Source organism: Humulus lupulus, chromosome 6 (genome assembly GCF_963169125.1).
Source record: "Humulus lupulus chromosome 6, drHumLupu1.1, whole genome shotgun sequence".
Taxonomy (NCBI): Eukaryota; Viridiplantae; Streptophyta; class Magnoliopsida; order Rosales; family Cannabaceae; genus Humulus; species Humulus lupulus.
The window spans coordinates 42,901,523-42,919,571 of record NC_084798.1 but is presented as its reverse complement, the minus strand read 5'-3'; the positions used below and the strand labels follow the sequence as shown (position 1 = coordinate 42,919,571).

The 18,049-nt window shown below is 37.8% G+C and overlaps 1 protein-coding gene across 4 annotated transcripts; it reads right to left on the bottom strand.

Moving 5' to 3' along the window:
* Window positions 1–2,655: 2,655 nt before the first annotated feature.
* On the bottom strand, window positions 2,656–6,303 carry LOC133782107 (G-type lectin S-receptor-like serine/threonine-protein kinase At4g27290). Of its 4 annotated transcripts, none has more exons than XM_062221305.1 (7): window positions 4,862–6,303; window positions 4,627–4,740; window positions 4,164–4,306; window positions 3,849–4,059; window positions 3,509–3,746; window positions 3,259–3,409; window positions 2,656–3,160 (listed from the first exon to the last, which is right to left on the bottom strand). In XM_062221305.1, exons 1-7 carry the CDS (start codon window positions 6,144–6,146, stop codon window positions 2,852–2,854), a joined length of 2,451 nt encoding a protein of 816 aa, XP_062077289.1. In that variant the 5' UTR covers window positions 6,147–6,303; the 3' UTR covers window positions 2,656–2,851. The 4 variants fall into 4 exon arrangements, with proteins under 4 accessions (XP_062077289.1, XP_062077287.1, XP_062077288.1 ...); XM_062221303.1 differs by having other exon boundaries at window positions 4,164–4,327; window positions 4,862–6,302; XM_062221304.1 differs by having other exon boundaries at window positions 4,164–4,327; window positions 4,627–4,737; window positions 4,862–6,301.
* Between the last annotated feature and the right edge of the window lie 11,746 nt (window positions 6,304–18,049).

The following is an 18,049-nucleotide window of genomic DNA, read 5'->3' as shown; positions in this document are numbered from 1 at the left end:
GTAAATATATATACATATATAATATGTAAAATTACACATTTACTCTTAAATAAATAGTGTAAAATGACAAAAATAACCTACAAAATAGTACAACAGTCTAAGCACTAAACTAATTATAAAAATATGGCATAATTTCAAATAAATACAAAAAAAAAATATTTTTTTTGGAATTTTTTAAAAATATGGCTTTTATATACAAAAATATGAGAATTATACTTTTCTTAAAAGGAAAATTTATTAAAGAAAAAATTAAAGTATGAGAAATACAATTAGTAACTAACTAAAATATGAAAATGACACATTTTTTTATCATAATTATGTTTATTTGATTTTGAAGGTAATTTTATTTGATTTTTTCTTTAATTTTTTAATTATTTTTCCAGTTACTTTTTCTTTCTTTTTTGCCTTACTTGTTTTTTATTCTATTTTTTCCTTTTTCTTTTTTTTCTCTACCAATTTTTTTCTTTCCATTTTTTTCTTCTTTTCAATTTTATTTATTTATTTTTCTTTTATTTGTATTGTTTTATTTTTTTGTTCATATTTTTTCAGTTTTCTTTCTTTATTTTTTCTTTTTCTTTTATTGTTTCCTTCTATTTTTTCTTTATTTTTGTATTTGTAATTTCTCCTTCTATTTTTCACAGAGATGAGCTTTTTTTCTTCTTCCATTTTTTTCTCACAATTTTTTCATTCATATTTTTTTCTTTCCATTTTTCCATTATTTTTCATCATCTTCTTTTCATTTTTATTCATTCATCTGTATTTTTTTCCAACATCATTTCTTTTGTTTTGTTTTTTTTTTCATATACTTTTAGTTTTCTTTCCTAAGATTTTTTTCCTTCTTTTTTCTTCATTTTTTGTATTTATTCTTTTCTCATTCCATTTTCTTTTTTTTTTCCTATTTTCCACACATATTTTAACATTACATAATTATTTTACTACTTTTTTATTTATTATCTACTAATATTGTAATTTTTTTTTATAGTTTTTCCACTATATATAAAAAAATTCAAATCAATTTTTTTAGCATTTTCTTTTTACCGTAACCCTTATAGGAGCACCAAAATTTGGAAAGAAAAGTAATAAAAATATGAAAATGTGAATGAGTAATCAGTTACCCTGATGGGAACATTCAAATATAGAAAAAAATTATATGAAGAAGATGGAAGAGAAGGGAAACAGGGTGGATCTGATTTTTTTTCTTTCTATTTTCAGATATGTGGTAACTGGTTACCTTCCTGTTCTTTGTATGTATATTTTTTGGAGTAACTGGTTACTTTCACATTCTGATGTGTATGTATATTTCTGTGTTCTTTATGGTAACTGGTTACCTATGTTACTAAAATCATAGTTACTACTTATTCATTTTTTAATGAAGTGTTCTTCCTCTTCCTTCAAATTTGATGTTTCTTTTCATATTTAATATGTGTAACCCGTCACCCCTCTTGTAGTAACTGGTTACCCCTCTTATAGTAGAAAGTTACTCATTTCACGATAAGTGGTTACCCATCCTGGAAAATGTTTTTAACCTAGCTCTAGGATTTTTTTTACATAACTGTCAAAGATCAATTAAGATTGACATGTTACTTTACTCGGGATTTGAAAAAAGAAACGTACAATCTAAAAAAAAGGAAAAAAATGTTTATAATAAATAAAAAAATAATTTAAAACACAATTCATATTACAAGAAAACAAATTTCAAAACAACCAAAGAAAAATTTAATATAAAAATAATATAAACAAAAATAAATAAGCTAAAAAAATAATCAAACAACTTTTATACAAAAATATAGGAAATTAAACACATAAAAGTGAAAATTCTTAAAAAAAAAATCATTAATTAACTCTTTTTTTTAAAAAAAAAAAATCATATTTTTGCACACTATTAAAATTCTCATATAAAATGTATTTTCCTCTTTTTTTCTATCTAATTAGATTAAAATGGGAAAAGCCATAGTTTTTACTTTTTCGAAAATCTTTAAATCTTGGTATTTATGAAATTAATAAAAGAAAAGAAAAATAATACTACACACAATTTCAAATTAGGAATTTGAATGATGCTTTGCTACCAGATGTTATCGCATAGTAACCAGTTACTCATAAATGTAATAAAACTACCAGATCGTAACCCAATTTGGGGAGGAAAAAAAACTTTTCTAAAACACGTTGTATAGTTATAAAAAAATCTAAAAAAAGAATTCCTAATAATAAAACAATTACATAATGTAAATATATATATAATGTGTAAAATTACATATTTACTCTTAAATAAATAGTGTATAATGACAAAAATAACCTGCAAAATAGAACAACAGTCTAAGCACTAAACTAATAGAAAAAATATGGCATAATTTCAAACAAATACAAAAAGATGGAAAATTCTTTTTTTATCCAATTAGATTGAAATGGGAAAAGCCATAGTTTTTACTTTTTAGAAAATCTTTAAATCCTGGTATTTATGAAATTAATAAAAGGAAAAAAATTAATACTACACACAATTTCAAATTAGGAATTTAAATGATGCTTTGCTAAAGGCGCTATACCTGTATTTTATTAATATATATTGGGTTATATACGGTTGATAGCTTTAGAGTTGTGTGTCATTCTAGTTGGAGTTCTTCTCTTTCAGCTTATCACTTTTTCTGCTCTTAATTTACGTCCAGGAAATATAATTCACTTATTCAAGTGCATCTTCATAATGAGAAAAGTATACAGCAAAGTGATTTCATAGAGTTTACTTTTGGTAATAATAAAAACTAGTGCTAACTAAACATGCCCAAAAACTTGAGTAATCGTAACACCACAAACATAAACTGAGCGAGCACAAAACATAAACTTAGATCAGCACAAATGCTTATCGAGCTTCCAATTGAGTAATTGTAAAATCATTGGCTGAAATAGATTCTTGGTTATGTTTTGAAGAACTTTCTTGATCAAGCTTCGATATTTCCATGAAGAAACCTGGCTGTTTTGGTGCAGGCAATGCGTTACGACTTCCCAACATTACTGCCACAGTTGACATGGTCGGCCTATCCTCAGGCCGCTGTTGAACGCACAAAAGAGCAATATGAATGCAGCGCAACACTTCTGATTGAGTACACTTCTCCACCACAGATTTATCTATCAGTTCTAAAGGACTTCCCTCTTTCCATAATGTCCACGCCTGAGAAAACATATCCAAAATCCATATTATGTCATTTATATATGATCACTATATAGCTGACGAGCTATGAAATATGTGAGAAGAGTTGTTATACTTACGTGTCCTGAAAGATTAAGGGTCTTATCATTATGAAAGAATCCCCTGTTTTTAGTTCCGCTTATAATCTCCAACACCAATATGCCAAAACTAAAAACATCAGATTTGACAGAAAATAACCCGTCACTAGCATATTCCGGGGCCATGTAACCACTGTGAGTGCGAGATATTATCATTAGAAAAGGATAAAAGAGAATTTGATAGTTGATCAACTAGAGGATATGGTTAAAAGTAAATCCAAAGAAAACTTACTATGTTCCCACTACCCTGTTTGTGTTCCCTTCAGTTTGATTTCCTCCAAATGTTTTAGCCATGCCAAAATCTGAAATTTTGGGTATCAAATCACTATCAAGCAACACATTGCTCAGCTTTAGGTCTCTATGGATTATCCTCAATCTGGAATCTTGGTGAAGATAGAGAATTCCCCTAGCAATTCCACATATGATTTCAAAGCGTTTCGGCCAATCCAACAGATTTCTTCTTGTTTCATCTGGTAATGTTAACTCTTATTTATGAGATGTTCCAAAACAAGCTAATAAATTTACTAAACATATATACTAATCAACATAGCATAAGGTTTTAAGATCCAAACCAAAGATGAAAAAGTCCAAGCTTTTGTTTGGCATGTATTCATAAATCAACAACTTTTCTTCTCCTTGAATGCAACAGCCAAGAAGCTTCACAAGATTTCTGTGTTGGAGTTTGGCAATTAGTATAACTTCGTTCTTGAACTCATTCACCCCTTGACCCGAACTTTTTGAAAGCCTTTTCACTGCAATTTCTTGACCATCTGCTAGAGTTCCCTGCAAAGTATATTTTTTTTCCTTTAATTGTTAAAAATTCTGTGTGAAAATAAAATTCTGTACTTTTTTTATGGTTGTCACTAAAACACAAGCTGCAAATTTACCTTGAAAACTGCTCCAAAACCACCTTGTCCAAGCTTGTTATCATTTGAGAAGTCATTAGTTGCATGAGCTATAGTAGCTAGGTCAAAGAGTGGAAGCTCCGTTTCTTCTGTTTTCTCCTTGTCCAGATATCTTTTTCCAGAAACTTTGAAAAATGAAAAAGGATCTACAAATTTAGATGAAAAATGTAAAAAAGACACATGAATTTTTGTAATATACGATTTTATGGCAATGGAAGCATTCCTTCTTTCTAAATTACAATATTTCATCTTTTCAACACATCTGATAATTTAACTCTTGTCTTCTCATAACACAGCAAAACATGCCAAAGATATATATAAGAAATGCCAAATGCATCATTAAAACTAGCTTAACTCTAAGGTATATAAATAATATTATATGTTTTTCACAGATCATTGAAAGAGAGTAACAAAAAAATAAAAAATAAAACAACAGCAACATTACCTTTACAGAATTTTCTCTTGCAAATGCAATAGGCGAGGATCATCCCGAAAACAATTCCAACGGAAGCCACAGTTGCAACTACTTTTTCTACCAGGCCATCCGAACCTTTATCTACTTATTTCAACAAATTAAAGCAAACAAAATCAGACAGCTGGTAAGAAAAAGAAAGTACTGAAATTATTTACGGAGTTTAAGAAAGGTAGAATAGCATTTTGTTAGAAATTAAGGCACATACTTATCTCTGTAGCTGGATATCTGATGTATAGGTCCTCTCCATTTGTAGAAAGATGTCTAATATCAAACAGATTATTACCAAACCACAATATGCAGCGACTTCCTTGTCCTGTAATATTTGAATTTGAATAAGCCATGCAAGAACAGTTTCTCAAGCATTTGGCCTGGCATTCACCGAGGCTCATATTTCTGTTCACCCAAGAATTTGTAGTTTCTGGCAGTTTCAAGCCACCAAATTTTACAAATTTATGATTTTTGACATTCTCGCAGTTTAAAGAATAATTTCTTAAACACCCTTCAGACCAATTCATTGCTTTCCAATTTTCTTGAGACTTAGGCTTGAATCCAGATAGACATTGGCATACTGTATTGCTATTAACCATGGAACAGTTTCCATTGGCTCCACAATGATTATATTTATCACAGTCGTCTTCTGGGGATATAGAATAAACATTCCACTTCTGATTCAACCAAACTAACCGTTGACGAGTACTAGTTGTTTGATTCAGAATTATCCTTGACGTCACATTCTTAATCTTGATAAAAAACGTGAAATACACTTCATCATTATTGTAGACATAAGAGAAATTATACACTGGATTGGTCTCGAGCATTTCTGGTACACCACTGAAACGAACGCCATTCCATGGCCCCGAGCGATAATATTTTCGAGTTCCCTTCAGAATATAAATTTCTGGGCACGAGTTATTTTTTAACTCAAAGCCATAACTTAAATCTCCAGGACAAGGATCTTCCATATTCTTCCAAGCTGATAAACTCCGCTTAAGACCTGTCTTGAAGTCCCATCCTATTTTCATCCCAGGCAAAAATGTGTCAGAAGGGTGATCAAAGCTTTGCCACAAGTTGTTTTCTCCATCGTTTAGGACAAGATTTCCAGAATCTAAGAGCTCTAGAATTGGTTTTTTAGATTGTTTGGTTGAGTTGATCGACCAAACGACACTCTTATTTCGATTCAAAAGTTCAAGACTGCCAGCAATACTATTAATCCTCAACAAGCCAGAAGAATCATTAATAGGATTGCATCTGTTTGCAACCCAAACGATGGTTTTAACTGGGACGTCATAGTACCAAATTCCAAGATAACGAGTCTTTGAGCTGCCTAGACTGAAAAATCCCAGCTCAAATGTTTTAGAATCGGAAAGCAAAGTTGTCCCATCTCTGAGAGATTGAGATGAGTTTAGACTTGTTTGCAATGCAAACGAAACTGTACAAAAGAAAAGCAGAGAAGTAGCATAGATGAAACTAATAGAGTGAAACATAGACATTTGATTCAAATAATCAAAAGTGGTAATACCCTTTGTTAATTACAATGAAGCTTTGGGACGGCCATATTTATAATTTGTAACAAAGGAACCATGACTAGTTGACTATTCGTCAAGACTTTCTCCTTACATTTGAAATGCATTTACTCAAGCCATGGTGGTACCATCTTGCTCGACAAACGAGCAATCAAACTATTAATCCTTGTCTAATAAATAAGAGCATTGGTATAAACTACCATAGACACTCTCGGAGATAACATATAACTGCCCTGATATTTATTTGATATTTATTTAAGATAGTAGGTAAAAGCAAGTTGAAATGTATATTTGATTAGTTTTATTTTAAAATTTATTAATTATTTTTATTAAGTTTTTATGACTGTTATATAATTTTAAATAAATAAATAATATTATATATAAACGAATAACATAAACATAAACATATTAAAAGAAAAATTAAATCAAAACATTGCTTATAGTTTTATTTTTAAAAATAATATGATAATAATTTAGATCACACACTGCATACCTTATTTAAGATATACAAACGTTCATGATATTATTTAAATCACACCTCAATGATTGGAGAAGAAACTTGTTTATTCTTGATAGAAAATAAATGTTATTTTTGACTTTTTTCTTCGCCATCAACCTAATCTAAGAACTTGATAGGAATCAGAAGAAAATAACACAGAGATTTTACGTGATTCGGCCTATAAAAGCGCCCTAGTCCGCGAGTCTTTGGTATTAGCGAGTTTGAAGCTTGTTTGAGCCTGCTCCTCGAGGACACCTACATGAAGCTGCTGGAAGATGCCGCTAGCCAAACCCTCCTCCGATGGAAAACTGACCAACAAGCCATAATTATGGGGAGCAGCCCTGACAACTCAATGTCTTTGACCGAATAGGTGTAAGCAAGCATAGGCAAAGGGATGAGGACCTAAGGGACGCACTTAATGGCTGAAGGGAAAGGCACGATACATATGCTCCACTTGTAGCGGTCGCTCCTGCCCCTGCTATACCAGAAACTGTTCAGGCTCAAATAGATGCCTGAATGGGGCTGTGCAACAGCTGGTCGGGAATAAAATGTCCCATATTGAATATGACTGGCAAAAGGGCACCCCATTCATCAACAAAATTGCTATGGCAGAAATCCCAAGCAAATTTAGAATGGCAGTACTACCCAATTTTACTGGAAGAGAAGACCCAGTATCTCACATGAATAAGTTTGAGATACAAATAGATATCCAGAAAGTATCCGAAGATGCTCGGTGCAGGATCTTTCCTGCTACTTTATCTGATGCTTCCCCATAATGATACTTCAAATTTCCACCGGCTAGCATAATTTCATGGGAAATGTTTGTAAAAGAGTTCTACGGAAAATTTATGCTGTTCGGATACATCCGAAAGAGGCCAATCAACTGATTGATATCAGACAGAAGGAAGGTGAGCCTCTCAAGGAGTACATCCAGAGATTTATGCGACTAGCTGCTCGGGCCAAGATTGTTGGAGATGAGGGAAAGATGATGGCCATCACAGTTGGAGTGCAATTCCAATCTCTCCTTTGGAGCAGCCTACGAAAAAATGGAGTCAATAGCACTCAAGAATTCCTGTATCGAGCAGACAACTACATCAAGTTGGAGGAGGCTATCGCCAACGAAGGAAAATCTCCAAAGACCGACCGGGGCAAGAAGGAAGAGTAGACCAAAGCCACCAGTGGGTCTGGCAAACCCAATGACACTAACAACAAAGGTAATAATAAGAATGGAGGAAAATGGGCAAATACTAAGTAGACGACATCTGATAACAAGCATCCTAAGCAGAACAAATACGAGTTGAGGTTCACTAACTACACGACTCTGGTCGATAGAAGGCCAGAAGTGTATCAGGCTAGCCATACCACAGTCCCTTTTAGGCGACCAACCCTGATCAGAAATGACATATCCAAGAGGGACACAACCAAGTTCTGTCGTTTCCACAACGACTATTCCAATGATACCAACGAATGTAACCAGCTGAAAGATGAAATCGAGTTGCTTATACGACAAGGACATCTGAGATGATATGTAGGAGCAAGGGGAAACTCCCAACAAGGGGCAGGAAAGGAGCAGGCACCTCTATGACAACGCTCGCCTCCTTTACATCCAGCCCCAGTCGCTGGTACTTTGCTAACTATCTGCGGGGGACCGCATATATTTGATGACAGTGGTAAGGCAAGGGAGAGATATGATAAACATCGAGGAGAGAACTCCCAAAAATAGCTCGAACAGAGGAAGAGGTTATAACTTTCTCTGAGCTGAACGGACAACATGTCCGATTCCCTCACTCAGATCCTTTAGTCGTGGACGTTCAAATTTCCAACATGATGGTAAAACAAGTGTTGGTAGATACTGGAAGCTCAGTAGACATTCTATACAAATCTTCATTGGAAAGAATGAAACTTCTAGTGCAAGAGTTAGAACCATGCAACCAAACCATCTACGGTTTCTCTGGTGAGGGATTATCACCAACATGGTCAGACTTCCGGTCACGGCAGGAATGATACCCGTGAACACATCGAGGACCTGCAGGAATGCTTCAACATCTTGAACAGATATAAGATGAAGCTTAATCCTCTTAAGTGTTCTTTTGGAGTTGTATTAGGAAAAATTTTGGGACTCATAGTAAACTTGGGAGAATTGTAGCTCTGAGTAGATTCATATCTAACTCTACGAACAAGTGCGTCCCATTTTTTAATCTATTCAGAGGAAAAAAAGTTTGAATGGACAGAAGAGTGTGAACAAGCTTTTCAGGCACTTAAGGCCCATATGTCGCGACCACCCATTCTGTCCAAGCCGGTCGAAGGAGAAACTTTGTACATCTACTTAGCCATAACAGAGTATGCTGCCAGTACTGTTTTAATCAGTGAGGAAGACAACATTCAAAAGACAGTATGTTGCCAGTACTGTTTTAATCAGTGAGGAAGACAACATTCAAAATATAGTATACTACATAAGTAAAAGGCTAGAGAGATCATAATTACACTATATGGCTATAGAGAAATTGACTTACTACTTAATACTAGCATCAAGAAAGCTGCAACCCTACTTTCAGGCTCATCCTATAGTACTTTTTACCGACCAGCCACTACGGCAAGTCTTGCAAAACCCAGAAGCCGTTGGTCGAATACTAAAATGGGCAGTTGAGCTAGGGCAGTTCGAAACTTCTTATGCACCCCGAGCAGCCATAAAGGGTCAAGCCTTAGCGAACTTCGTAGCTGAATTCACCGGACTCCCAGCCAGCGAGCCGACTATAGAACCTGAAGCTCAAGACCAAACTCTCGCCTGGAGACTGTTCATAGACATGTCTTTAAAGAGCATAACTTGGGGGCAGGGCTGATTTTAATTACCCATGAAGGGCATCAGTTTCACTGCACAATAAGATTCAACTTTATTGCCTCCAACAATGAAGCTTAGTACGAAGCACTTCTCACATGTTTAAGACTAGCCAAAGATATGAACATAAAGTCATTAGAGATATACAACGATTCTCAACTGGTTGTTAATCAAATCATTGAAGAATATCATGCTTGGGGTCTTAAGATGGTGACGTATCTAAACAAAGAAAAAGACTTGCTAGCACAATTCGAGAAGAATACTCTACAGCAAGTACCCCGCGACCAGAACTCCAACACTGATGCCTTAGCCAAACTAGCAAGCGCCAAAGACACCGACACTTTGAGTATAGTACCGGTTGAATGTTTGATAGCTCCCAACATTCAAGTAGAAGAATCCTCCCTAGTAATACAAGTGTACAACACGTGGATGACTCCCATCATTCAATATCTCGTACAGGTTGATGAGGATATTCAATGCCTTTATAGAGATGTATTTCCAGGGAAAAAGCTAAGGAATTGATGCAAGAAAGACATGAAGGGTTTTGTGGAGATCATGCTGAGGGGAAAAGTTTGTAAAAAAATATTCTCCGACAAGGATATTTCTGGCCTACAATGATCGAGGATTCAATGGAATTTTTTAAGAAGTGTGATAAATGCCAATTATTCTCCAAGATACCTCGAGTAGCCCCAAATGAGCTTAAACAGATGCAAAGCCCATGGACATTCGCAGGTTGGGGAATACACTTGATTAGATCTTTGCCCACAAGAAAATGGAATGTCTAGTATGCAATAGTTGTTGTCGACTACTTTATGAAGTGGGCAGGAGCTGAATTGCTCACGACAATCATGACCAAGAAAGTGCTGGATTTCGTTGTCAAAAACATTGTATGCCGATATGGATTGTCGAAAAAGATTGTATCAGATAATGGCACACAATTTGATAGCGACCTGTTTATCGATTTCTTCGAGCGACATGGCATAACGAAGAGTTTTTCATCAGTTGCCCATCCATAAGTCAACAGACAGGTAAAAGTTGTAAACAAAACTCTAAAGGACACACTGAAAAGGCTCAAGGAGACAAAGGGAGCGTGGCCAGAACAATTTCATGAAGTACTCTGGTCATATAGAACAGCACACCGAACAACAACATGCCATACACCGTATTCTTTGGCATATTGGTACGAGGCTGTGTTACTAGTTGAGTTAGATCCACCCTCGCATAGAAGAATAACATACGACTAGAATACGAATAATCAGTTACTAATGGAGTCTTTGGACTTGGTTAATGAAAGGCGTGAACAAGCCTAACTACGAGTTGCAGCCTACCACCAAAAGGTCGCTCGATATTTCAACTCTAAAGTGCGTGAAAGAAAGTTTGATGTAGGAGACTTGGTACTTAGAAGGGGTTTTTCTCAACACACGCGATCTGGCTGCTAGAGTGCTTGGACCAAATTGGGAGGGTCCATATCAAATTGAAGAAATTCTTCAGCTAGACACATACAAACGTGCTCGCTTAAATGGAGATCTCGTTCCTCGCTATTGGAATGGAGAACACCTGCATTATCAATGAACATTTCTTTTTAAAGATTTGGTTTGTATAAATTTTACTTTTTATAAGTTTTTGAACAAGGGCTGGCCAGTTAAATGGCTGGTCACTTATAAGTGTAAGATCAATTTTTGATCACTCGTACAGACATGAAATTTTGTCCATTTTTTACGAGAAATAAAAGGAATTATGCGCAGCTAGTTATTCTTGCTAATTATTGTATTTATTACAAGTATTTGTTCATTATGTGTTTTTTTTTTATATATTATCATCGATTGTTTATAAGTACACGAGCAGTAATGTTTGAACAGGTATTGGTCATTGGCAAGTGATCAAGAACCTTAGACTCCTCGATCACTTGGGGGTCATATAAGATACTAAGCGAGCAAAGCATATTGTATATATGTAAACACACGAGTCAAATACGGGAAAGCACATTACGACATTTAGATTATTTTTTAAAAAAAATTTAAGAAATTTTATGAAATAATAAAGTGTTATGCTAGGATCGGTCATACGAGTAGATGTAGATGTAATTTGAAATATTAAAAGTAAATAAAACTGTCTTGGGGAACAAATTTTCTTAGCACTGCGAACAGTCTGTTCGAGTGTTCTAGATACATATAAAAAAAATTATGATTACTGTGCAGCTGCGGGGGGGGGGGGTCCTGCTGAGGTTGCTGGTCGACGGTGGTTCCAGCTTGTTCTTCTTCGGCTCCGTCAACATGTGTCACCAAGGAAAATTCAGGAGACTCCGGGGCATTCTCCTCCTCCTCCAGGCAGGCAGCGCACCAGGCAAGTCCAGCTTGTTTTACCTGCTCAGGAAGGTAATCAAAGTTTGCACCTTGATTGTTCTTCCATAACATGTAAAACCAGTTGAAGGTGACTCCTTGGAGCCTCGCCAAATTACTGGCGTTCTGATCTTCGAGTAGTTTAACTCGATCCTCCAGTCTGTTGGCCTCCTTCATACTTGAGACCAAATCTTCTTGCAGCTTGGCTACCTCCTTATAGTTGGTCTTAGAAGCTTCCTTGAATTTGTCGTTAGCAGAAACACCCTTAGCCAGATCTTCTTTTCTCTTTTTCAACTCCTCTATCAAAACAACAACTTTTTCTTCAGCTGCTTTGATGTTGTCCTCAGCTGCTTTGATTTTGTCCTCGGCTGTTTTGATTCTATCTTCAGCTGTCTTAACTTTGGCCTCCAACGCCCTGACACTGGCCTCCCATCCTTTGATCTCCTCAGCACGTTTTGAGTCAACCTCCTTGACACGGTGCCAACGGTTGTTCCTTGTTAGAAGACCTTGCGAACAGTTGAGAAATGAAGCCGTCAGAGCTAATAAAAGGAAATGTTGTTCGACTAAAATAAAATACAGAAAAGAAACTTATGCTAATTACTTTGTTGAACCCATGAGCAAGGACCTGACCGGGTCTCAACGAAGGGAGAGTAGCAAAGGCCTCTTGGCCGCGGTGGTTCCTGGCTATATACTGGACTTTATCAATTGGTGAGCAAGAAGCGTTGCTCAACAATTTTGTCACCAAGGATCCTCCCGCCTGGTCGGTGGAGGGCTCAGTGCGAGGAGGAGAATGAGGAGTGGTTGTTGTAGAAGGAGTAGAAGCATGAGGATCCTCTAGTCGATTCTTTTTTCTCAAAGGTTCCCCACTGGAATCTCCAGCACTTTTCCTGCTCAGTTTCTTTAAGCTCACACGTTTGCCCCCAGAGGCATAAATGTTGAATGCAGCGTTGCTTTGCATGACTACAAGAAAAAAAAGAACGAGCATATACGTCAAAAAATAGTTTTGCATGATAAGGAAACCAATCAAAAGAAATTCTAAGAGCTATACCCGAACTACAATTACTGGTCGCTACATTATCTAAGGAACAACATCTACAATCACTATCTGCCTCGAAGAAGTCCAAGCTAAACTACTGGGTAATTTTTTTAAAGTTTCCATTCCTATCAAATAGATGATAAGGGATGGGCAATGTATCTAAAAGTGAAAACTCTGTATTGTTCTCATCGGGGGATTCAAATGTAGGACCAACATATTCAGGTGATTTTTGTTTTCCCCTCCCATGTTGGGGAGGGATATTAGCTGGTCTGGCATTGGGGTTGGGCTCTTGAAAGGTCACTCCCATTGGACGACACCTTTGGGGTTGTAACACATCTTGTTGCTGTTCGAGGTTTTCTTGTTCCTTAGTGCCATCTCTGGTGGCACTCCCTGCAGTCGATTCCCTCACATCTTGGTGAGGCTCTAAAAGGCCGACCAGCCTCAAATTGCTTTCCGTGATGATTAATGGTAAAAAATGCACATTTATTGATTTTAATTGTCATGGAATTAATGTGATATATTTTATAAATAAAAATATTTAATTTGGATTTGATTTTTTTTTTTCATTTTGTAAGAAAATGATACAATTTTGGTTGAATAAAATAAAGCAAAAAGAAAAGGAAGTAAAAGTGGAAGAGAATGAAGAAAGTTGACATTTTGAAGAAGTCAAGCCCAAATTGAAAAAACTCAATCCAATTCATGAAGATGTCATGTCACCAAGCCATGCAATTTCTTTTCCACTAATAGGAGATGTCAATTACATCTCATTCCAACAAACATTGGTAATCCATGTGCTTCATTTTCAACCAACAGAAATGTCTTCTTTTCAACATAAATTAGCAATCCAAGTGCTTCCCTCTCAACCAATGTTAGCTTGCCACATGTTATTTCCACCATAGTGTTTTTTGTACTCTACACCTATAAATAGGAAGTAGTTTTCATTTGTAAAACACACATTTTTTACACATGTACGTCCTGAAATTCAGCACGAGTCTTTTAGGCAGCTCGAATACAGCTGGCTAGCCAAGAACTGTAATAGATGGTCCACAAGTTCCTATTCCCTCTATAAAGACAGTGCGATCCCCCAGTTAAATAGCACGAGCTAATGAATACAAAGCAATAGGCACAAGCTGGAAACACTTATGAAGCATAGCATCCAAGACACGAGCTAACACTGCACTCAGCTCGGGGGATGCTAAAGATCTGCCATTTCCCTAGATCTTTATAAACCTGGATACGTTATATAAATGTGCATGGACAAACATTACATGTCCACAAATCCCTGAATTCCCGGACACGTAAGATAATCGTGCATGATCAAACATCACATGTCAGTTTATCCCTGACGACCCATGATCAATTTTACCTAATGATTAGACCATACCTTAATATAAATTGTAATATTTATCATTAGTGTGAGACAGGTCGCACGAGGGATTTGGATTCACGTAATGACCCCAATGCTTATCCAGGGATTTTCTCTATAAATACTAAGACCTTGGATAGGGGGGGGGGGAGAGGTTGTTTTTTCTGTAATGCAAAAACTCTGTCAAAATATAGAGAGATATACAGTAATAATACAGACTCATGGATTAGGGGGATTTTAACCTCCAAACCACATAAAAAGGGACAAGATTTCTTGATATTTTTTTTCTAGTATTTTTAAGTATCATTTTCTTATTACGGTTTACCATTAAGCACTAATCCATCCCAGCTATTTTCATAATTCATTGTTGGTGAAAAACTACATAAACAATTTGGTGCTTTCATTGAGAGCTGCAGATTAGTGCTATTGTAAAAGATTCGGATCAAAGTTTGTCATGGTGGTTACTCGCTCGAGACACGGTAATGAAACGAAAAAGCATGGTGGGCAGGAGGCTCACCATATCGCTGTTTTTGATGAACAAAACCCTAAGATCCAGCAACGGTCGGGAAAAAAACCGATTGGCCATGGGGACAATGTGAGTTCAGCATCATTACTGCCAAATCCGAACCTGGATTACTTGACTGCGGTAGAGTTGGAAAACATGCAGTTAAGGAGCCATCTGTCCAAAGTAAACAAACAAATCGAGGAGGTTTTGGCTCGACTACCCCACTTGCAACCGACGTTAATGTCAGAAAGACGCAAGGTGGGACTCATTAGTCCTGCCGGGATAGTCGATCCAGACTAAGTCGATCGGGTTGAACCTCAACCCCGAGTTCTGCGCCCATGGCGCAAGATCACCAAGAAATTTTGTTTGATGGCCCTCCCAAGGGCCATCGGCAAGTCACTCGGTCGGTTAGGACCTCGACTCCGAGTTCAGTACCACCATCGAATACACCTGGAAGCGCCCATGGCAACCCACGTAGAAGGTCAAGGGAAAACTCGCAAAGACATAATGTTCCAGCCGACCCCCTTGGATCATGATCAGATCACCAGACATAGAAATGGAGGAGCAGAGCGACCGCGGGCTAACTTTGTACGTCCTGATGGGACAAGAGTTTCCTCGCTGATTAGGCATCCTCAGTTGCCTATAAGGCATCCAACACCACCTCGTTCCGCTCAAAACGTTCCTACCTATGGGGACAGCAGGAGGAATCCTCCTCCTGCTGCCCCTACTTATGCCCCACGAGCACGTGGAAATATCCCAGATCCTCATCCTCAACCACAAACTCTAAGTTTCTCTAATGAAAGTTATTGGACTGAGGATCGTTTAAGTGGTAGGACCGGCACAGATTTGAGAAATCAGCTGAGTTCGGCTCAGAGCCCTCAAGTTAATCCTCAGACCGATCTACGAGATCGCCTAAATTCACAAAGGAAAATCCAGCCCATGATGGAGTCAGTAACACTCACCACGAGGGGTGCCCTTCCAAAGTACGTGACAACGGGAATGTCCCGTCAAACCAAGCTCGAGCTTGGAGGGACAATAATCCACCAAACGCGTACGACCGGATGGGAGCTGTTGAAAAGCCCCATAACAACCAGGGAACCAAGGACCAAACCCTCGAGAGGTTAGCCCAGATGGAGGAGTTGATGAAAAGACTCCTATCAAAGAAGGAAAAAGATGAATATGACTTAGGGGATGAGCTCGAAAGTTTCGCCCCAAACATCGCAGCAACAACATACCCGCCGGGTTTCAGAATGCCCCATCTGTCAAAATTCGATGGAGATGGAGATCCATCCGACCACTTGGGAATGTTCAACACCCTGATGATGGCCCACAATATTGGAATCGAGCTGAGGTGCTTTGTATTCCCCTCGACTCTGGTCGGGCCGACTAGACAATGGTTCAAGTAATACAAGAAACATTCTATCAACTCGTGGAAAAGTTTCTCCGCTGATTTCAAGAGGGAATTCCGGGCTTATCAGGCGGCTCGCATTAAGGCAGACTCCCTCGCAAATGTTAAGCAGCCGCCCGAAGAGCCTCTAAAAGCATATCTGAGTAGGTTTGCTAATGTTGCTGTGCGAGCTAGAGATGCGGATGAAAGTTTTAGGCTTATGGCGATGAGAACAGGAATTCTTTTTGGGGGTGACCTATGGAAAGAACTCCAAAGAAAGGGGGTGAACACCGTGGATGAGTTCATGAACAAGGCTCAGAGGTGGATCAACTTGGAAGAAGCACGAGCTTCAGTCGCAGAAACTAGCCAAGTCCCTACCCAGCCCGTTGGAGCGGTAACGGATGTTGTAGCTACGGCTCAAACTGTTACCCATAATAACCAAGGAGGAAATAACAAGAGGAAGGGAAATGGTGAAGGTGGCCAGAGTGGTTTAAATAAAAACAAGTCCGTGGAGAAGTTTAAGTCGATCTATATGACTTATGCCGACCTCATGGATACTAGAGAGTGTATCTTCTTGGCGAATTTTGCCTGTCTTCTGTGGAAAAAGCCAGAGTCGTTAAAGAATCAAAGGGCGAAGAGAGATCCCTTGAAATTTTTTCGATTCCACAATGACATCGGTCACAACACTGATGATTGCAGACAATTGAAGGATGAGATCGAGACGCTCATCAGGTCCGGACCATTGGCTCAGTATGCTCGGAATCGAGTAAATCCCGATCAGCTCGTTTGACTAAATAGTCCATCAGTTACGGAGGTCCCAGCGAATCAGATCAGAGCTCAAGTAAATCAGGATACCCTTCCTCCAATAACAGGGGGAGAAATAACAACCATCTCTGGAGGCCCTCATTTGGCAGGTACAAGCAGAAGTGCCCAGAATAGGTATATCAATGAGTTGAGATCTCACAACAGAGTTGAGTTTGTCCCGGAGCAACGTTTATCCAAGCAACAACGATTAGAGAAACGACCAATCAATTTTACAGAAGAGGATGCTAGCCATGTCCAATTCCCGCATAACGATCCTCTAGTTATAACCGTCCAGCTCGCCAACCGGAGGGTTAGGAGGACACTTGTGGATAATGGAAGTTCTGTGAACCTACTATTCAGGTCCACATTAGAAAATATGGGATTGTACGTAACCGAGCTGAAAGCAACCTCCATGGTGTTGTATGGGTTTTCCGGTGAGGGATCGACAGCTATCGGAACAATCAAGTTAATGATAACCTTGGGTGAAGGACCACAAAATGTTTCCAAGCTTCTCGAGTTTGTGGTCGTCAATTGTCTGACCGCGTACAATGCAATCTTGGGTCGACCTACGTTAATGGCTTTCAAAGCCATAACATCTGTCTGGCACCTTGTGATCAAGTTCCCCTCATCTACGGGAATATGTACTGTCCGAGGTGATCAACTTACTGCCAGGGAATGCTACAACAATTCCATGAAGGGAAAATCACAACCCGAGCAACAAACGATGGCCATACAGAACGAAGGCAAGGAATCCCAAGAAGTAAGGACTGCTCCTGGAATGGAAGAACCTCAGCAAGCCAGTGGTAGGGATACTGCCCCAAGTGATGATATCAATTCACGAGTAGGCAAAGATAGATCTGAGCTCTGAGCTATTGAAGAGCTCGAAGAAGTAAACATCGATCCCAAAGATGCTTCAAGAGTCGTTAAGCTTGGGAAAAATCTTGGTGGTGAGAGGAAGGCTGAGCTGATAATTTTTTTACAAAGGAATCTAGATGTTTTCGCCTGGTCTTATGAAGACATTGTAGGGATAAGCCCGAGTGTGATCATGCATACCCTGAACTTGGACAAAAGCATGCCTACGAAATCCCAGAAACAGAG

Bases quoted from the DNA above. Each gene is read 5' to 3' on its own strand.
- LOC133782107 (XM_062221303.1), bottom strand. From the start codon at position 6,146: ATGTCTATGTTTCACTCTATTAGTTTCATCTATGCTACTTCTCTGCTT. The intron at 4,328-4,626 runs GTAATGTTGCTG...CTAAATTTGTAG, and splicing joins CAAGAGAAAATTCTGTAAAG to ATCCTTTTTCATTTTTCAAA. The intron at 4,060-4,163 runs GTAAATTTGCAG...TATACTTTGCAG, and splicing joins GTTTTGGAGCAGTTTTCAAG to GGAACTCTAGCAGATGGTCA.